Genomic DNA, 22,650 nt, shown 5'->3' on the forward strand with positions numbered 1-22,650 from the left:
TAGTCCAGCACCTTTCTTCTGCTTTCCTACCCCTCTTTTTGGTTTGGTCTCTCTCTGCCCTTCACTTCACCCCAGGTTTGGCATCTCCCTTCCCCTCTCTTACTCCTTCCTCCTCCTCCCTCTGCACAGGCCTGCCTCCACGCTGCAAAGGCACTCTTCCTCCTCCTCCCTCTGCACAGGCCTGCCTTCCCACCGCAAAGGCGTGCTTCCCACGCAAGCCTGCATGTTCCCCCAGCTTCCCCGCTTTTACCTTAAGCTAATACGGCAGCCTGCAGGATCGCTGGTGCTAAAGCGATCCCTGCAGCTGCCGTCATCTTCAGCAGCATGTTTCCTCTGCCGCGATCCTGACAATGATGTCAGAGGAGGGGCGAGACCGTAGCAGAGAGAACATGCCACTGAGGACAACAGCAGCTGCAGGGATCGCTATAGCACCAGCGATCCTGCAGGCTGCCGTATTAGCTTAAGGTGCTGGAGGAACATGCAGACCTTTCCAACTGATCCTCCTCCCTCAAGCAGGAGCGGCAGCAGACGGCCAGCAAGCGGCAGCGCTGCTGCTACTGCTTTAGGAAGGCATGGGGGGAAGGGTCACTCATCGAAGAATCAGGAGGCTGATTTTTTAAAAAATTGAATCGATTCAAATTGAATCACCTGATTTGAGTAGGTGAATCGATTCGAATCGTGAATCGGTCAGCACTACTTTTAAGTGAATATGTACACCAGAATGCAGGTCAGGTTGAGCAGAGGGTTTATTCAGCAATCAAATAACACAGTCCACGGACATGCCAGCAAGAGGAAGGGGCACAGGTGCCAGGCCCTTGGCCAGCAGCTCTGAGTGCTTGCTCATATTCTAACATAGGGTTACCAGACGTCCGGATTTCCCCAGACATGTCTTCCTTTTGAGGACATGTCTGGGGATCCAGACGGCTTTTCAATACCTGGCACTTTGTCTGGGTATTGAAAAGCTTCCCGTGTAGGCGGGAATGCAACACGGTGATGTCATTGCGTTGTGTCCACACATGCACAGATGCCTTCTGGGGGCTGGGTGGGGGGCGGATCAGGGTGGGACAGAGGCAGAACTGGGCAGTCCTGGGGGCATGGCCATGGGTCCGGATTTTCCCGAAGGAAAATCTAGTAACCCTATTCTAACAAAGAAAGTAAGGCTTCTCTGTTTAACCCCATCCTTCCCCTCCACTCTCACTTTCTGTGGCTTCCGATCAAACAAGAAGAGAAGGCCAATAGCAATGCCCTGGGCCAAGGCCTATTCCTCTGCCACCTGAATGTAAAGTGACATATTTTCAACTCTCAGTATGATGTCCCTCATGGTCCAAAGTGTGACTGTAGCTCCAGGTAGTAGAGGTGTCTTTGACATCAGCATTCTCTTCCTCATCTCACCGAGTCAGATGAGAAATTAGATGGTAAGGGAACGGAAGGACTTTGACAAATAATACGGAGGGGGGGGGGCAGATATTTTGAATAATTTGTGTTAACAGCCTAATCATTTTGAAAAGTTGACTGTAATGGAAAAGATGAGCATATATAAATGAAACAGAAAGAAAAATGAAAACCAAAAATTAGCTATTTGAGTCCATTGAATGGCATCAGTAGCTCCTGCACTTCTGGTGGGGGGGAGGGGGTAAACTTATACATCATATAAAATCTCATTACACAGTTTTAAGCCACAATAGGGATAATTTTGTAAGAGACATGAGCCTGTAGAACAGTAGTTTAAGTGCTGAAATAAGCCCTTGTAACATCAAAGTATATATGGGGAAAGTAGGTAGACAAAAACATACCACTTACTTACATGCCTATATGAGTAGATTTTCCGGGGGGGGGGGGGGAAGCACTTATGTATACATTTTATAAAATTCCTGTTCTTTCCAGTACATAACACATGTTTAATTACACCTTACACCTGCCTTGGAGCAGGTATGAACACGTGCATCCGTTTTCCCTGAGGTAATTTTAGAAAACCAGAAAAGGTCCACAACAGATATGGCCATGTGCCTTTCCTGCCTACAGTATGTATTCTGTTCTAAAATAACTCTCAACACGCATAATTTCCCTTTCTGAGTTATGTTTAATCAGGTGGAAACTTGTATCACATCACTTTCTCAGCTTCTGCCTCCTAGGATTCTGTCAGCGCTCCTTCCCCATCACTTCTGATTTCTTATCATTTTGTTCTCACTTTCCCTGTGCACAGAAGTGCTTTTTCTTAAATGGCTTACCAAGCTTCTTGTGCCTGTCCGGTCTCAAATATATATACCCTCTCATGGAGGAGTCTCCATATTGCAATGGTTTTCAGTTCCATCCTGGTGGCATTCCCTGGTTTTCAGGATATTCTTTTCTTAATAATGCGATGTTCAGAAAAGCAGACCGGTTGGATCAGTAGTCTCAAACTCAAACCCTTTGCAGGGCCACATTTTGGATTTTTAGGTACTTGGAAGGCCTCAGAAAAAAGTAGTTAATGTCTTATCAAAGAAACGACAAGTTTGCATGAGGTATAACTCTTTATAGTTTATAAATATTTCCTTTTGGCTAAGTCTTAATAATAATATTGTAATTTATAGCTAAAGAGACATATGATCAAGAAACTGTTCTATTTTACGTTTGTGATTATGATGAACATACCGAGGGCCTCAAAATAGTACCTGGCGGGCCGCATGTGGCCCCCGGGCCGCGGGTTTGAGACCACTGGGTTAGATTGATCACTACTGACTTAGAGCAAGTAGCTGGAGAACTGAAAGTGTTGCCCAATGATACAGTTCAGGTGACTGGTAGACCTGTGTTTTGGTGTCATTCACCAAGGAAGGGCAAATTAAAACCTTCTAACTTAAAATGAATTGAAAGCTCATAGGTAAGTAGTCAAACATACTGTATAGGATCTCATGAGAAAGAGAAATCATGTTTGTCTGCTTAAGCTAACTATGTTATGTTGATATAGTAGGTGTTGTATACAAGGCTGAATATAAATGTTATGTTAAATTCATATCCGTTTTTACTGACTTAACATCGCATTTTGCCTGGATCAATAAATCTGTACATGTATGGCAGTGGTTCCTAAAGCTGTCCTGGGGAACCCTAGCCAGTCAGGTTTTCTGGATACCCACATGCACCTATCCGCAGGCCTTCCTTAATTTAAAATGAGAAACTCATGCAAGTTTGGAACTGTGGGGTCCTTTTACTGGGTGCGCTAATTTAGTGCACGCTATAGAATATAATGGGTGACTTAGCATTTAGCGCGTGCTAAATCGATTAGCGCGCGCCTTAGTAAAAGGACCCCTGTGTATTTAATTGCTAAAAACAGAAATTCACAGGCATGAAGCTGGATGTCTGATTCAGAGGTTAAACTAATACTGTATCTGGCTCAAAATATTGTTTTAATAAAAGAAAATCTGTGGCGGTATGCATTCTTTATTCTAAATCTATCCCAGGCTTACACGCAATGTCTTCATGCATTAAGCACATGAATTATGACACATTGCTTTCTTATTTAGACATGACTGTGCAAGGTTAAAGGAAAGAAAGCTGAAGGTTATTTTTGTGCACAACTTATTAGCACTCTTTAGAGAAATGTTAGCCACTAGACCAGACTGTCATGCCAAGCAACCCTCTTACCTGAAGAATGTAGCCTCGCACGTAGTCCCGGAGTGTCCAGCCTAGTCCGTGCAAGATGTGGAGCACTTCCTCTTGCTTCAGCACACTGAAGAGCCGGTCAAGCAGGATTTTAAGACGCACTGGCACGGCTTGGGTCCCGTAGAGCATCAGGCTGCTAATGTCAAATACTACGTTGGACTGTACAATCTCCACTTGGGTTGGATGGTATAGATGCTGGGTACTAAGCTTGTCCAAAGCTGAAGTGGTATAGTGAAAAGAAAAAGAAAAAAAAAGGATAAACAATCAATGCATGATTAAAATAAAATGAAAAGATTAGCTGAAAGATTACTGAAAAGTGATTAATTTGATGCAATGTTTTTTTCCTCAAAAGAAAACGGTGCCCGAACTCGTATATAGAGCCAACTTTAGTGGAGAGGGCGACTGTCCAGGGCTCCATTTCACAGTAGTTATGCACCCTTGCAATATCTGCAGGATGTACATTTATTTTATTTATTTATGATTTGCTATACTGCCTTTAATTGAAAAAAATAAAAATAAAAAACAGAGCAAGCCGGTAAATACAGTAGAGGAGAAGAAACTTCTAACAGTGCATGGTTGAGGGTAAAAAAACAGGATTTGCTTAATGCTGATTTCACGGGGCGAAAGATAGCTCTGAGTCAAAGATTATACCAAGATAGGAAAAGGTGTTGGTTGGGGTAATTTTAGTGTCTAAGATAGAAATTTGATCAGTTGAGTAAAGGTAGATGGCCAGAAAGCCAACAGGCTTCCATTTTGTCCAGGTTGAAAATTAGATGATGATTAAAAAAGCCAGCCAGCTATCTTACTGAGACCATCCTATAGGGGTTGGAGATCAGGGTTTATGGAAGTTGTAGGGTCTAAGAGAAGAATGTCATATGTGTAGATAGGGAAAGAGACGGTAGCACATTCTTGAATAAGCAGTGCTAGTGGGGTGAGAAAGAGATTGAACATAGGTGAAAGAATAGAGCCCCGAGGTATACCGCATGCAAGTTTTTTTTACTAGATGAAACAGTGCAAATAGAAGTGGACAGGACTCTGAAGGATCTATTTTGAATAAAAGAGGAAAACCAAGGTAAAACTGTTCCAGAAAGTCATGATAGAAGAAGGGAATGGTTAACCAAGTCGAAGATAGCAGAGAAATTGAGTGAAATTGTGACCCCGACACAATTTTTTCCGAGATGGGAATGTATTTCACTAATAACAGATGTAATGACTATTTCTGTGCTATGGTGTGGCTGAAAACCATATTGTCGAGGATGTAAGGCTAAAGTCTGTTCAAGAAAGTGACTGAGTTGTAGAAACAGTTTTTTCAGTGATTTCAGAAAGATAGAAGAGATTAGACATTGGCCTATAGTTATTGGGTATGATCTTAAATATTTTTTTTTTCAGTTTTGAGATTAAAATGGATTGTTTCCACTGAGGAGAAACAATACCAGTAATTAAACTATTATTTATCATTGAAAGGACAAATGGAATCATGTCATTATCTGGGTTTTTTTTAAATCCAGGAATAAGGGAGAGAGTCTAGGTGGCAGGTTGTCAATCTCATAGAGCAGAGAACTTTTAAAATGGAAAAAGTGGTCTGGATCTGAAAAGTATGCCATTTTGAAGACACAATTAAGTTCGTTGATTCAGAGGGTAAATCAATACAAAAGATTCGGCCTAGTGGGGCAGTTGAACCTTCGATCCAAATTGGTTTATTTGATGGTAATTGGTGAAGGTAGATAGTAACAGTTCTATTATCACTAATGCAAAGTTATTAGCTAATGTTTCTTTTTTTTTGTAAATCTTTATTCATTTTAAAGCCAAAAATAAGTGCGACATATTATACAGTCATTTACACTTTAACAGCACTTAAATTCACTCAGAATTATATTCTATGACAAATACATATATTAGCTAATGTTTCTTAACATGTCTGTCAAAGATGGGTGATTTTCAAGGGATCTATAAATAAAGGTGTTTAGCAGGATTAGTCGATTTAGAGACACATGTACTGAAAAACTGACATTTGGCTTTTTTGATTAGAATCACAAAGCTGCTTAGCTATCGAGGAACATTCCTTTCTCTAGGCAGGTTAGGCCTGTCTGAACTGCCAATTTAAGTAATCTGAAACTATCCTGATACCATGGTTGGTTATGTGTTTTTGATAGTGATTTAGATGTAGGAAGTGCAGATAAGGTAGATAAAGCTGATTTTAAAGAGTTCTCCTAAATCTGTGCCTGATTTTCAAGTGAAAGGGTGGCAAAACCTAAGGGCAAGAAATTTAGTAATGTTGGCATCTTTTCATGAGGTATGGAAGGTATATGAGATTTAGGTTGTTTTCTTATGAGAGGGGTTGTTTTCAGGTAGGTTGGATGATGATGACGAAAAGTGGCACATCAAGAGAGCACTGCAAATATTACATCAGGTCCTTGAACATTAACACACCTCTTATTGGGAAAAGAGAACAAGCAAGATAGAAATTACATGTCAACAGAATGCCTACCTTAGCCACATAATGCAAGACATTATCTTACAAATGTGCCTCACTCCAATTTGAACTCCTTTATTCACAAATTTTTTTGTATTTCATAGATCCTCAGAGGGCCACCACGCACTCAAATGTATTTCATAGTGCGGGCTTTATGCACCCTTTCGTCACTGGACCTAATTTTTTAGTTAAGTGTAACATTTTAGTGTTATGACTAAAGTATAGGTATTCTGAAAGTACTTAGCTTTTAGTTGACGCTAGTCGGGAGGGTAGAAACATAAATGTCCATGACTAAAGTATAGGTATTCTGAAAGTACTTAGCTTTTAGTTGACGCTAGTCGGGAGGGTAGAAACATAAATGTCCAACATGTTTCGCCCGTCTGTCTCACAGGGCTTTATCAAGGCTCCCTCTCCCTAAAAAAGTTTACAAGTAAGTCGAGTCATAAACAGGTTTCCTAAGTATCTATACCTTAACCGTAAACCTATATTTATCATTCTTATTTATCTTTAAAACTGATGATTCCTTACCGTTCAGTAACAACTTTCTCCAACCACTGCGTCATTGACGAAATGGCGGTCACGTATTTAGTCAGCTGTTATATACGCTATCATCACGACGACGTCCCGTTTTCTAAGGGACGTCATAGTGTGACGTACAGTTTACCTACTGGCTTATCCTTAGTGATTTTTAGTGATTTGTATACTGGAAAATGACAATAATGAACCCCAGGATTATACTCATATTAGTGAAGCCCACTCCAATTCGTTATTTAATCCCTTAGGGGCCACCGTGTTAAGGCGATAAATCCACCTTTGTTCAGAAAAATTTAACCTACCCTCCCAGTCCCCCTCCAGTTCTTCATCATTCATGGACTCAATCACCCTCCATCGCAGCTGATTAATCTCATGACCCTTATCAAGCCAATGTTGTACTAAAGGAGCCTGCAACGTCCCGGTGTTAATACGAGATTTGTGTTCGTTGAGCCTTATGTTGATCGCTCGCTTAGTCCGGCCCACATACACCAGATCGCACGGGCATATTATGATATAGATCACTCTAGCAGTCCTACAGTTAGTATTAGATCTAGCTGTTACTACATACCCTGATTGGGGGTCGATCCATTGTCTCCCTTCTAATATGAAGTCACACCATTGACAGTGATGACATTTACTGTGTTCTGCTTGTTCTAGAGGACGTGCTATTTTTCTCAAAGCTTGTCCAATAGTCCTACCTCTCCGATAAGAAAAGAGGGGCTGCTCCGTAAATATCTCATGGAGGTTTAATATGTGCCAATGCTGCTTGATGAGAGTATGCTCCCACTCAGATTGAATTTTTAGACATGCTGATAAGTAAGGACCAGTTTAGGATAGAGACAACTTTGTATAGGAAACCGGTGGCCCGTAACACCCTGCTCCATTTCGATAGTTACCACCCTTACCAACTGAAGTTTAGCCTGCCCATTAGCCAGTATCTACGGGTACGGAGAGTATGCTCCTCCTTAGAAGAATTCAAAAGAGTAGCAAAAGACCTGGGTAATAGGTTTTTGGAGAGAGGATACCCTAAAAAGTCCATCAAACGAGCCTATCTGAGGGCACGATATGCCCAAAGGGAGTTATTATTAGCGGAAAAACCTTGTACCACCCTGGAGGATAGTAGAATGATTTGTGTCCTCCCTTTCTCCAAAGCTTCAGGGGTGCTGGCGTCCCTCATCAAGCAGCATTGGCACATATTAAACCTCCATGAGATATTTACGGAGCAGCCCCTCTTTTCTTATCGGAGAGGTAGGACTATTGGACAAGCTTTGAGAAAAATAGCACGTCCTCTAGAACAAGCAGAACACAGTAAATGTCATCACTGTCAATGGTGTGACTTCATATTAGAAGGGAGACAATGGATCGACCCCCAATCAGGGTATGTAGTAACAGCTAGATCTAATACTAACTGTAGGACTGCTAGAGTGATCTATATCATAATATGCCCGTGCGATCTGGTGTATGTGGGCCGGACTAAGCGAGCGATCAACATAAGGCTCAACGAACACAAATCTCGTATTAACACCGGGACGTTGCAGGCTCCTTTAGTACAACATTGGCTTGATAAGGGTCATGAGATTAATCAGCTGCGATGGAGGGTGATTGAGTCCATGAATGATGAAGAACTGGAGGGGGACTGGGAGGGTAGGTTAAATTTTTCTGAACAAAGGTGGATTTATCGCCTTAACACGGTGGCCCCTAAGGGATTAAATAACGAATTGGAGTGGGCTTCACTAATATGAGTATAATCCTGGGGTTCATTATTGTCATTTTCCAGTATACAAATCACTAAAAATCACTAAGGATAAGCCAGTAGGTAAACTGTACGTCACACTATGACGTCCCTTAGAAAACGGGACGTCGTCGTGATGATAGCGTATATAACAGCTGACTAAATACGTGACCGCCATTTCGTCAATGACGCAGTGGTTGGAGAAAGTTGTTACTGAACGGTAAGGAATCATCAGTTTTAAAGATAAATAAGAATGATAAATATAGGTTTACGGTTAAGGTATAGATACTTAGGAAACCTGTTTATGACTCGACTTACTTGTAAACTTTTTTAGGGAGAGGGAGCCTTGATAAAGCCCTGTGAGACAGACGGGCGAAACATGTTGGACATTTATGTTTCTACCCTCCCGACTAGCGTCAACTAAAAGCTAAGTACTTTCAGAATACCTATACTTTAGTCATGGACATTTATGTTTCTACCCTCCCGACTAGCGTCAACTAAAAGCTAAGTACTTTCAGAATACCTATACTTTAGTCATAACACTAAAATGTTACACTTAACTAAAAAATTAGGTCCAGTGACGAAAGGGTGCATAAAGCCCGCACTATGAAATACATTTGAGTGCGTGGTGGCCCTCTGAGGATCTATGAAATACAAAAAAATTTGTGAATAAAGGAGTTCAAATTGGAGTGAGGCACATTTGTAAGATAATGTCTTGCATTTAACGGACTGAATTATGCAATAGTCTCCATTTAAGTTAACCAAGTGCTGAGATTTTCATTACCTTAGCCACATATGCATAGAGTTTCACCAATACAAAACAAGTCACCACAAAGTAAAGTAGAAATGCACAGAGAAAAACTAACTGGAAACTTACAAAATCACATCCATGTCCAGCATCTCCCCATTCATGTCCAACATCTCCTTTCTCTTCCCCCAGCCATGTCCAGCATCCTTCTCTCTTCCTTTCACTCACTCTCTTTGTCCAAAATCCCTTTTTCTTTCCAACCCTTTCTCCCATGTCCAGCATCTACCTGTTTCTTCCCTTATCTTGTTTAGAATTTTCATCTTATTTCCTCCTCACTTCTCCCTCAGTTCCCTTCCGCCCCTCCTCCTTACAGATTTTCCCCTCTCCTTCCTTTTCGCATTATTACCATTGCTGCTGCAGAGTCTGTGGCAAAAATGAAACTACGAAAATAGCAGTGCGGAGCCCTGGAGCTTGTGTATGTGCTCAGTGTTTGCCATCTCTGAAACAGGTTTTGCATGTCTGAGCGGGATGAACCAGCAAGCGCTGAACCCGCATAGAATCTTCAAAGGCTCGAGCTGATTTTTGCTTTCATTTTTGCTGGAATCTCAATTGGTGGGCATTTTTGACAGGCTGAAAAGATGTTGGCGCTGCGTACTGATGCATACTACCTGAAAAAAAAACGTATTGGATTGATGTTTCTGCTTAATTTCAAGCAATCTCGCCCTTGGGAGACGTAGACCTGACATGTTTCGCAACAAATGCTTTTTCAAGGGTCCCCCATGGCTGCTTTTGTCATCCAACTCCCACAGATTTAAAGAGCAAGACCGGGTTGAATTAATTGAAAGTGAATAACTAAAGATAAGTGGTTCATTTTTTTTTTTTAAATATTGAAATGCATAGTTCAAAAATATAGAAATGCTAGCCTTGAAAAGAAATATGAATTAAAAATTTAAAATAAGAACTAAAGGGCCAATGATGATTTTACATGTAATTATTCCCGCTATGAGAAATTATTAGTGCAGTGGAGTGGTGGTGCTGAGGCCCGATGGGTATATTTTCAAAAATATACATTCCAGTTATTTATTTTAATTCTTTATTTTTGTCAACTTTCATCCAGGGTGAAGGATTTCATTTAGGGGAAGATAGTGGATAGGAGATGGAATTAAGGGGGGTGTAGATAAGATTGAATTAATTCATATGGAAATTAAATTTGAAAGAATGATTTAAATTTGTACGAAATATTATTGTAATTCTTATTGTATTGAATGTATTTTTGTATTATCCTATTGTACTGATTATTTGATTCTTTAAATAAAAATTGTTATACATAAATTTAAAGTGAATTAATGCACACTTGGAGGAGTTAAGACATTTGCTGTGTTTTGAAAGACTTCCAAAGTATATTTGAAAGTAAAAATAAGATCATTGTTTTGGAATAAGGGACAGAGATTGCATGACACCTCTTAACAGGAGGCAGTAAGGAAACCCAAGTAAATGTATTCTAGTGGCCTCATGCTAATGCTATCATTAGTGCTTGGCAGAAAATGAAATAATCGAGAAAAGGCTAAATTTACGGCTTCTTCTGGTGGCCAGAAAAGACAAACAGAATGCTAGGTTTATTAGGAAAAGGATGGTAAATAAGACCAAGAATATTATAATACCTCTGTATCACTCCATGTTGCAATCTCACCTTGAGAATTGTGTTCAATTCCGATCACCTTATCTCATACAAGATATAGCTGAATTAGAAAAGGTTCAAAAAAGAGGGACCAACATGATAAAGGAGATGAAGCTTCTAAGTTTCCAAGTTTTATCGGATAAAAATGTCTAAGCAGTTTACATTACTATGAGAGAGGGGGGTGCTCATTCAAAACAGGATTGTGAGGGCTGGGGCAGAACTACAAATGAAAAACAGAAAAGCTAGGGGGAGGGTGTACTCTGCTACAATTTCCAGAGAGACAATGGACTTCGCATGGCATTTCTTAGATTCTTAAAAGAACATCTATTCAAAGATATAGGTGGATTTTCAATGGTATCTCTTGGATAGAAAGTTCAACTAAAAGTCTGCATCATTTTAAATAGGTATCTCATCTGTTTCATGTTACATTGGCCATGGATTGCTGAAAAATGACCTCCTTTAATTCAGCACATTTGGCAATGCAAAGCTTATTGCCTTTAAAATGAGGTTAGTGTCTTTTCCATATATGACAAAGCTGAATGTGAGCCAAAGCTTCAAAGAGGAAGGTTTAGTGCATCGTTACAGTGTGACATATCTCTTCTCTTTTACTTCCCATATCTAGAATGCATATAAAAAAATTTACTCAACATGAATAAAAGTTTGTGTACCAACATACAAACAAAGATATATGGCACAAACTAGAGTATTTTCATGTTCCTGCATTCATTGGAAAATCCATTTTCCATAGAAAGACTGTTAGTGGAAGGTTGTACATGATGTGATCGAATTTATGCTCAGAAAATCTTCTATGTTCACCCTACCTTTTGTTTTATCCTTATTTGTTCTTTCCTTTCAAAAATATTGTAGTTCTGCCCCCTCCTTTTTGTGCCAGTACAGTCGTATGTTTTAATGCTTAGTTGTTGTCATTGATGTTTTTGTTCTGTTTTGTTTTTTTAAATGATGTCATTTTAGTATTTGATGTCTTTTTATTATTCTGTCTTAATTGTTTTATGAATGTTAGCCGCTTTGAAACTTTGAAAAGGCGGGATAACAAAATTTAAATAAACTTGAAATCAGGTGAATTCTAGTTTGGAAAGAAAAACAAGTGTGATAGCATATGAAATCGTGACTTAAGTCTTTTTTGTTTCAAGTTTATTTAAAATTTGTTATCCCACTTATCAGACTTCTAAGCGACATACAAAGGTAAAATGAAAAAAAATATGGGTAATAGATACATATCCAAAAATTCAAAAAAATGTCACTCACCAGCAGCGGGTTATCACTCTAAGATCTAACATTAAGATTTAAGACAGGTGGAGAAAAAGCCTCAAAAACTTATATCACACAGCAATCTTTGATGATTTTCAGCTGGCGTTCTTATTGTCATTGGCCAAAAACTCACACCTGTGAAACAATGTTAGACGTACATCATCATTATATTAGGTTATGGGGTTGAAATACAATAATTGATAGGCTAGAGAGACATGAATGGTAAATAAGGAGGGAGAAATTTCATCTTGTTGTTAAGAGTAGATATTCTCATACCCTTCGATCAACCAAAACTCTCCATCACAAACACAATACACCAAACACTAAAACCAGTAGCAACCTGGATGAAAGATCATAAACTGAAATTGAACCCAGATAAAATTACATTCATCCTCCTAGAAAACAACAAAATATCAACCATAACCAACTTTGAAATCAACACAATCAACTACCCCATATAAGCCACCCTAAAATTACTAGGAATAACAATCAACAGAAGCTGCATCATGCAACCGAAAATCAATAAAACAATACAAAAATCATTCTCAGTCATGAGAAACTTAAGACAAGTTCAGAAATTCTTCGAGAAAACACAATTCCAGCTCATAGTTCAGTCCCTAATACTAGGCCTACTTAACTACTGTAACATCCTCTATCTCCCCTGCCCTGCAACTATAACAAAACAATTGCAAATTATCCAAAACACAGCACTAAGACTCATCTACTCATTGAAGAAACATGACTACATTACAGAAGCATATCTCAAATCGCATTGGCTTCCAATCCCAGCAAGAATACAATTTAAATTCTACTGCCTACTATTTAAGACTTTATACGGAGACAGTCCAAACTACCTGAACAACCACCTCATCCACAACACCTCAACCAGACATAGGAAAACTCACACCCCATTCTCATACCCCCCCAATTAAGGAGGTCAAACGGAAAAAAACTATATGATGGCCTCCTAGCCACTCAAGCAGCCAAATTAAACAACCAAATTGCCAATCTACTGATGGCATCCCTAGACTACAAAACTTTTAGAAAAGAAATAAAGACCATACTCTTCATGAAATCCCTGAAAAAAAAATAACACCGCAATTTTCAAACACCACCTCTCAATAAAGCCAACATACCCCATACTCATTTCTTACTCTCTTTGAAAATGACCAAATTTCTTTCTTTTTTGGGGGGGGTAAATTCTTGTTGTAATAATTCCTTGATAATTCTTTGTAATCCACCTTGTAATGGCGGAATAGAAATCCCTAATATAATATAATGTAATGTAATGTAATTGGGGGGATTAAAAATTGAATGCATCTTTAAATAAAAAAGAAGTTTTAAAATTTGATTTGAATCGATCCAGAGAATATTCCTCTCGAAGATGTGATGGCATAGAGTTTCACAACTGGGGGACCTACAACTTATGCCGCTCTTTTACCCAGAAACCTTGACATATATTTGCTTAAAGGTGATCACTCAGCTTTCTCTATGATGACAGCCTGCGTATGTAAACTCCTTTTTTTTCCACAACTGCTTCACTGATGCTCTCTCCTATCAAGCATTGCACTTCCTCCCACTTCCTTTCTACTGTTTATTTTACTGCTCTAATATTCTTTTTTTCTATCCCCACCATAACATAACAACAAAAACTCACTTGTATACCGCAAATACCATTAAGTTCTATGTGGTTCAAAGAGACTAGTAATACAAATGAATAAACATCCAATATCTAACTTCTGAAAGATTCCATAAAAAGATGCGTCTTTAAGGCACGTCAAAATTGTTGATACAAGTTTGAAAGTGTGAATATATGAGTCAGATCCCTAGTCCATGAGGCTGCTTGAAAAGACAGCAATCGTTCCATGTTGAGCTATCTCAAGAACTTGCACAAACTTTCTCTATAAAATGTTTACTTTTTCCGTATCAAAATGTTTGTTTTACGGGCATTTTGTGGTAGCATATTACTGGGATTTTACTGGCTTTGCAATTTCACTCCTCTGGGTGTGTGCAGTAACTGAAAGCTTACCAATTATGTGCAGGCAGAAAAAGACTTAATGAATCTCCAAACCACATACTTTGCAGAGTAAAGAAGTTGATATTCAAGTGGAAATGACCTGAAAGAGCTCTTTGTATTTTACTAGAATGTCAAGTATTTCTGTGGCAAATTCTAATTTTGAAGTGCTTACTTCACAGTTTTTTGACTTGAGAAAAAATAAATTTTATAAATTTGCTTTGCTTTGGTTGGGGTATGTGTGGCGCAGTAGTTAGAGCTACAGCCTCGGCACCCTGAGATTGTGGGTTCAAATCCCTCACTGCTCCTTGTGAACTTGGGCAAGTCACTTAATCCCCACATTGCCCCAGGTACACTAGATAGGAGTTTGAGCCCACCAGGACAGATAGGGAAATATGATAAAGTACCTGAATGTAAACCACTTAGGATATAAGTGGTAAATTAAATAATTAAATAAACAAACCGTATATTAACTTGCTAGTCTTTGGGAGACCTCTATGTCACCATGATCTTCTCAAAAGTTTGCATGTCTAATTCCATTGGTGCATTATATATTTACAAAGGAAAAGCCATATGAGTATACATGTACGATTCCTAAGGCACAGTTCTAAATTATAACCTAATTCCTCTACCCATCCATGTTCCCATGACCTCTCTACCTCCCCCCTATTCCCTGCCCACCCTTACATATGACCCTCATTATTATCTTGTACCAGTATCCTGCATCCCTTTAATTGTAGCATCTTTCATTCAATGATTGTCCTGTCCTTCTTATATTATATTGTACCTGTATCCAGTTCAAAAAAATGTGCTGCTTATCCAGCCCTCTTAATTGTATCTTCTTCCGTTGATTGTACCTATTTTCGCTATTTGTCCAGCCCTTCTTTATTGTAAACCGCCTCAAACTACTACGGCTTTGGTGGTATATAACAAATAAATTATTATTATTATTATTATTATTATTAAATTGAGGTAATAGATACACATCAGTTTTCAGTGAACCTGAGGGCTTGCTGTATTTGCTAACTACTAGAAAGTTACTATTTCCAATTCAAACACCAGTACTTAGAAAAAAAAATTTACATCATTACTGTTAGGTGCTTTTTCTGTGTTCTCTATGCTGTGTTATCTATAAAAAAAAAAGAAAAAGAAAAAATAGAAAGCTCTCCACCCCTCCCAAAAAAAGGTCTTCCTCACAGCTCTTGATGGCTTGTTTTCAAGCATTTGCTTTCATACACTCAAATAATCATTTCATCACTATGTGACAGTCTGTATCTTGTAGGAGGTATGGTGTGCAGTTTCGCTGCTATTATCACATTCCACCTGAGATTGTAAAATTGGATGAGTGGGCAAGTGCCTAGCAATCTATTCTGAGGAAAATGCAAGAAAGCTCTCTTTTATATGGAAGAAGGCTTTGGGGTTTTTTTTTTCTTCTATAATGAAGGTCACTAACATATAAGTATTAACTGACTAAACATAAGAGCATAAGAGCTGACATTCTGGGACAGACCAAAGGTCCATCAAGCCCAGTATTCTATTTCTAACAGTGGCCAACCCACATCAAAAGTACCTGGCAATATTCCAAAAGAATAAAACAGATTTAATGCTGCTTATCCTAGAAGTAAGCAGTGGATTTTCCCAAATTCATCTTAATAATGGCTTATGGACTTTTGTTTTAGGAAATGATCCAGGTCTTTTTTTTTTTTTTTAAACCCCGCTAAGCTAACTGCTTTCACCACATTCTCCAGCAATGAATTCCAGAGTTTAACTACACATTGAGTAAAGAAATATTTTCTCTGGTTTGTTTTAAATCTATTTAGTAGATTTATTGCATATCCCCTAGCCCTAATACTTTTTGGAATGAGTAAACAAGCGATTCACATTTACCCATTGTACTCAGTATTTTATAGACCTCTATCATATCACCCCTGAGCTGTCTCTTCTCCAGGCTAAAGAGCCCTAGTTGCTTTAGCCTTTCCTCATGGGGAAGTCATCCCATCCCTTTGATCATTTTCATCACCCTTCTGCATTCCTTTTCTAATTCCGCTATATCTTTTTTTGAGATGTGGTGAACAGAATTACACACAGTATTTGAGATATGGCTGCACCATAGAGTGATACATGGGCTTTATAACATTCTCATCTTTGTTTTTCATTCTTTTCTAGATAATTCATTACATTCCATTAGCTTTCTTAGCCACTGCTTCACACTGAGCTGAGGGTTTCAAAGTATCATCCATAGATAGTGATTCCTAACATGGAACCCTGCATCACGTAGCTCTAGTTCAGGTTCCTCTTTCCATATGCATTACTTTATACTTGCTCACATTAAATGTAATTTGCCATTTTGATGCCCAATCTCCCAATCTTGCAAGGTCCTCTTGCAATTTTTTACAATTTTCTTACAATTTAATAACTTTGAACAACTGTCTGTCATTGGCAGATTTACCCCCTTTTCCAAAGCCGCATTAACGTTTTTAGCACTGGCCACCGTGGTAACAGCTCAGTCGCTCATAAATTCCTATGAGCGTCTAAGCTGTTACTGCCCCAGCCAGTGCTAAAAATGTGGCTTTGTAAAGGAAGGGGTTAATTATCTCACTTTTTATTCCCTTCTCTAGACACTGATAAATATGTTAAAAAGCAAGCCACTGGGGAACCCCACTATTTACCTTTGTCCATTGAGAATATTGGCCATCTAACCCTACTCTCTGTTTTCTATCTTTTAACAGTCCCTAATCTTATTGGTTAGGCAAGATTTCCCTTGACTAAATCCATGATCCATGTTGGCTTTGTCTCATTAATCCATGTTTATGTATATGCTCTGTAATTTCATCTTTTATAACAGTTTCCATTTTGTCCGGCACTGATATCAGACTTACCAGTCTATAATTTCCCATATCATCTCTGGAACTCTTTTTAAAAATTGGGGTTCCATTGGCCACCCTCCAGTCTTCCAGTATCATGCTGGATTTTAAATTACGAATTACAAAATAGCTCTGCAAGTTCGTTTTTAAATTCTATCAGTGCTCTGGAATGTATACCATCCAGTCCATGTGATTTGCTATGGTAAAATTACCCCATTATATCTTCCAGTGTTACAGCGATTTGTTTGTTTCTCTAACCCTCAGCATTGAATACCATTTCTGGCACCGGTATCTCTCTCACATTTTCCTCAGTAAAGACCAAAGCAAAGAATTTGTTTCATCTTTCCACTATGGCCTTGTCTTCCCTGAGTGCCCTTTTTACCCCTCGTTTATCTAGTACCGTATTTTCACGCATATAACGCGCGCGTTATACGCGTTTTTACCTACCGCGCATACCCCTCGCGTGTTATATGCGTGAGCGCGGTATACAAAAGTTTTAAAACATAGTTCCCACCCCGCCCGACTCACCCCCCCCAGCAGGACCGCTCGCACCCCCACCCCGAACGACCGCTCGCACGCGCTCCCACCCGCACCCGCATCCACGATCGGAGCAAGAGGGAGCCCAAGCCCTCTTGCCCGGCCGACTCCCCGACGTCCGATACATCCCCCCCCCCCGGCAGGACCACTCGCACCCCCACCCCGAAGGACCGCCGACTTCCCGACAATATCGGGCCAGAAGGGAGCCCAAACCCTCCTGGCCACGGCGACCCCCTAACCCCACCCCGCACTACATTACGGGCAGGAGGGATCCCAGGCCCTCCTGCCCTCGACGCAAACCCCCCTCCCCCCCCAACGACCGCCCCCCCCAAGAACCTCCGACCGCCCCCCAGCCGACCCGCGATCCCCCTGGCGACCCCCACGACCCCCCCACCCCCCTTCCCCGTACCTTTGGTAGTTGGCCGGACAGACGGGAGCCAAACCCGCCTGTCCGGCAGGCAGCCAACGAAGGAATGAGGCCGGATTGGCCCATCCATCCTAAAGCTCCGCCTACTGGTGGGGCCTAAGGCGCGTGGGCCAATCAGAATAGGCCCTGGAGCCTTAGGTCCCACCTGGGGGCGCGGCCTGAGGCACATGGGCCCAACCCGACCATGTGCCTCAGGCCGCGCCCCCAGGTGGGACCTAAGGCTCCAGGGCCTATTCTGATTGGCCCACGCGCCTTAGGCCCCACCAGTAGGCGGAGCTTTAGGATGGATGGGCCAATCCGGCCTCATTCCTTCGTTGGCTGCCTGCCGGACAGGCGGGTTTGGCTCCCGTCTGTCCGGCCAACTACCAAAGGTACGGGGAAGGGGGGTGGGGGGGTCGTGGGGGTCGCCAGGGGGATCGCGGGTCGGCTGGGGGGTGGTTGGAGGTTCTTGGGGGGGGCGGTCGTTGGGGGGGGAGGGGGGTTTGCGTCGAGGGCAGGAGGGCCTGGGATCCCTCCTGCCCGTAATGTAGTGCGGGGTGGGGTTAGGGGGTCGCCGTGGCCAGGAGGGTTTGGGCTCCCTTCTGGCCCAACTACCAAAGGTACGGGGAAGGGGGGTGGGGGGGGGCGGTCGGAGGTTCTTGGGGGGGGCGGTCGTTGGGGGGAGGGGGGTTTGCGTCAAGGGCAGGAGGGCCTGGGATCCCTCCTGCCCGTAATGTAGTGCGGGGTGGGGTTAGGGGGTCGCCGTGGCCAGGAGGATTTGGGCTCCCTCCTGGCCCGATATTGTTGGGGAGTCGGCGGTCCTTCGGGGGGAGGGATGTATTGGACGTCGGGGGGGGGGGCATCAGGCTTTCAGGATGGGGACAGACCTTCAAGGGGGGACAGTGCACGGAAGTCAGGGGGGGTGAACGGAGAGTCGGGACAGCGCACGGAAAGTCAGGGCGGGCGAAAGGAGCGTCGGGCAGCATGCGCGGTATACCCGTGAGCGCGGTATACCAAAGTTTTTGTACATATCATCGTGATTTCTGCGCGCTATACCCGTGTGCGCGTTTTATACGGGTGCGCGTTATTTGCGTGAAAATACGGTAATCCATCCAATTCTTTCCCTGGCTTTTTGCTTCTAATATACCTAAAAATGTTTTTACTGTGTTTTACCTTCAACAAAATCTTCTTTTCAAAGTCTTCTTTAGAAGTACTGTACCTTGCATTTGATTTGCCATTCCTTCTGCTATTTCCTATTATTTTCAGTCAGATCCTTCTTCCACTTTCTGAAAGATTTTCTTTTAGATAATTTCATCTTACCTGTTAACCACACTGGCTGCCATTTGTTCTTCCTTCCTCTTTTTTTTAACAGATGAAATACATCTGGTCTGGGCTTCCAGATAAATAACATCCATGCCTAATGTAAGTTTTTGAACTTTGCAGCTATTCCTCTAAGGAGAAAATTCTGTATGGACCATCTAAAATTATACAGCGGAAAGCATCTGAATCATGTCTACCAGTGCTTAACTTGTTTATAATCGGCTTTAAGTGTTGTGATAATTGAATGTCAATCATTAAAAGCCAATTATAAAACAATTCACATAAACAGGCAATGCTAGGCGTCTTCTGCAATTGGTGCCCATGTTCGGGGTGCATAACAAAAGCCTAGTAATGCCTAAAGCGCCAGAATTAGGCATTGCTATGCATGATTCTCTGATGCACCTAGGCACCAGAAATGTAAGCCTTTGATACCCTGGCCTACATTTCCAGCACCTAGGGTTTGTAGTAGCCGTGATTCTGGAAGTGGCATCTGTTGGTGACTGACACGCAGCAAGTGCCAATTGTTCAGGCGCCTGGCTTAGCAGGCACCGCTTCCAGAATCAGCCCCTAAGTCTCTTTTTTATCATTCTTTTCATGTTATCATACAGTGGTGTAGATGCATCTTTTTATAGAATCTTTTGGAAGTTAGACACTGGTTGCTAATTCATTTGTATTGTTAATCTCTGTGAATCGCATAGAACTTAACGATATTTGTGGTATACAAGTGAGTTTTTATGTCATGTTATGTTAAGGGGGTAGCGGGGGGGGAGGGGTTGTCTTCCTAAAGGTGTAGCTCTCCTCCTCCTCTCCTCCCCCCTTTCTCTCCTTGCCACATGTGTATGCTCCTCATCTTCCTCATACCTTTTTTACTTCCCCAGTGCAAGGTTGCTGCCTGCATCAGCATCAGTGCTCTCTCTCTGATATCACTTCCAAGACCCGCACCTACGAAGTGATGTCAAAGGGCGAGCCGATACTGATGTGGGCATGCTGCTCACGCCAGAGAAGTCCAAAAGGAACAGGGAAAGGGAAGGGGGCACGAGGAAGAGGGCGGGGGAGGGGGGTGCCACTCACCCTTACTATGCCACTGTTATCATACCCCCTCTTCTACAAAGCCGCGCTAGCAGCTGCCGTGCGGCAACAGTCCCGAAGCCCTTTAAATCTCTATAGGCTTCGGGGCCGTTACCGCACGGCAGCCGCCAACATGCCTTTGTAGAAGAGGGGAAAAGTCTCCTTTTTAAAAGTTAAATACTATTATATTGAATTTCCTGTGTGTACTTACTCCAGATATTATATCAAATCTAATCATGTTATAAACTTTTGTTATCAAATGGCCCCAGCATTATTACCTAGGTCTAGAATTGCATCACCTCTTGTCTGTTCCCGAACCAGTTGTTCCATAAAGCAGTCCTTGATTTTTTATTTTTTTTTTTAATTCTTTATTTATAAATTTTAACAATTGACAATGATTACCAGTCAATAAAGGTAAGCTCCGCCTCGCAGTCCTTGATTTAATCAAGAAGTTTTATCTCCCTAGCATGCCCTGATGTTACCCATTGTTACTGTACTACCCAGATTGTTATCCTTCCTAATTTCTGATAACATTTCAGAATCTGTCTGTTCATCCTGGCCAAGTGGACGGTAGTATAGTCCTATTACTATCCTTTTCCCCTTTACGCATGAAATTTCTACCCACAGATATTCCAAGATGTGTTTTAGTTTCTGTATTTTCAGTCCATTTGACTCCAGGCCCTCCATGCCTCAACCAATTTGACCCACCCCATCAGTGCAATATAATTTGTACCCTGGTATCATAGTGTCCCATTGGTTACCTTCTTTCCACCAAGTCTCAAAGATGCCTATTATATCTATCCTTTCATTTCGTGCAATATATTCTAACTCTCCCATCTTGTTTCTTAGGCTTCTGGTATTTGCATACAGACATTTCAGACATTGTCTGTCATTCCTATTTACAACCTGCTCAGCAGTTGACATGGATAATTACCGTATTTTCACATAGATAACGCGCACCCGTGTAAAACGCGCACACAGGTATAGCGCGCGAAAAACACAACTTTATGTACAGAAATTTTTGTATACCGCGCATGCCGCCCCGACTCTCCTCTGGCCACCCCGACTCTCCTTTCGCCCGCCCCGACTCTCCTCTGGTCCCGACTGCTCGTTTCCAGCCCTGCCCCGATTCTCCTCTGGTCCCGCCTGCTCGTTTCGAACCCTGCCCCGAATCTCCTCTGGTCCCGCCTGCCGTTTCCAGCCCTGCCCTGAATCTCCTCTGGTCCCGCCTGCTCGTTTCCAGCCCTGCCCCGAGTCTCCTCTGGTCCCGACTGCTCGTTTCCAGCCCTGCCCCGAGTCTCCTCTGGTCCCGACTGCTCGTTTCCAGCCCTGCCCCGATTCTCCTCTGGTCTCGCCTGCTCGTTTCCAGCCCTGCCCCGAGTCTCCTCTGGTCCCGCCTGCTCGTTTCCAGCCCTGCCCCGAGACTCCTCTGGTCCCGACTGCTCGTTTCCAGCCCTGCCCCGAGTCTCCTCTGGTCCCGCCTGCTCGTTTCCAGCCCTGCCCCGAGTCTCCTCTGGTCCCACCTGCTCGTTTCCAGCCCTGCCCTGAGTCTCCTCTGGTTCCGCTTGCTCGTTTCGCCGCCCTGTCCTGCTTGCCGCTCTGTAAGCATGCGCAGACCATCTACAGACAAAGAAGATGGTCTGAGCATGCTTGCTGCTCAGTTTTCTGCGCCGGGTTGTCGGGGCGCGCTTTTGATCTGTCACCAAGGCGGTCCTTTGTCACGGTGTGCTTTTGACCATGTGGCTTTGTCCCCCCTCTATCTGGCCTTGTAATTTGCCCAGTAAATACCATTTTGCCTTTACAACAGCATCTCAGCCTTTGGGTAAGCCTATAAAAGATTAATGCTTCATGTAGAGCCCACATTTCAGTAATTTGATCTCTTCAGATTGGTATTCTGCATTTATCTACCCGGTAGTAGAGTTTATCAATTAAATTTAAATTTACCGCCATAATGGAAGGAATGAGACAAAAGTCATATACAGCGGACTTTAAGCTTAAAGTAGTTGTGAAAGCTGAGGAAATAGGCAACCGGGCCGCAGCGAGAGAGTTCGATGTTGGAGAAACATCGGTGCGTGAATGGAGAAAAGATAAGAAGGAACTGGAGAAATGCAATCCGCGCAAACGGGCACGTCGTGGGGCCAAACCAAAATGGCCTCAGCTGGAGGATGACTTGAAGCAGTGGATTCTGGAGAGAAGGGAGCAAAATGAATCAGTCTCTACTGTTGCGATTCAGATGAAGGCAAAACTACTTGCCAATGGAAGAGGAATACCCGACTTCAAAGCTGGCTTCACATGGATCTCAAAATTTATGAAAAGGAACGGACTATCAGTTAGAATGAGAACAACTGTTGGCCAGCGACTTCCGGATGAC

At 42.1% G+C, this 22,650-nt stretch overlaps 1 protein-coding gene across 10 annotated transcripts in view; it reads right to left on the bottom strand.

Moving 5' to 3' along the window:
• Positions 1 to 22,650, bottom strand: part of BNC2 (basonuclin 2) — a 1,455,515-nt gene that overhangs the window by 359,144 nt on the left and 1,073,721 nt on the right. For all 10 annotated transcript variants that reach the window (XM_033920493.1, XM_033920483.1, XM_033920500.1 and 7 more), the window contains one exon: positions 3,619 to 3,854. In XM_033920493.1, coding sequence (XP_033776384.1) covers positions 3,619 to 3,854 — 236 coding nt within the window. The remainder of the gene's footprint in view (positions 1 to 3,618; positions 3,855 to 22,650) is intronic.

The sequence above is a fragment of the Geotrypetes seraphini genome, chromosome 1 (assembly GCF_902459505.1).
Source record: "Geotrypetes seraphini chromosome 1, aGeoSer1.1, whole genome shotgun sequence".
Lineage (NCBI taxonomy): Eukaryota > Metazoa > Chordata > Amphibia > Gymnophiona > Dermophiidae > Geotrypetes > Geotrypetes seraphini.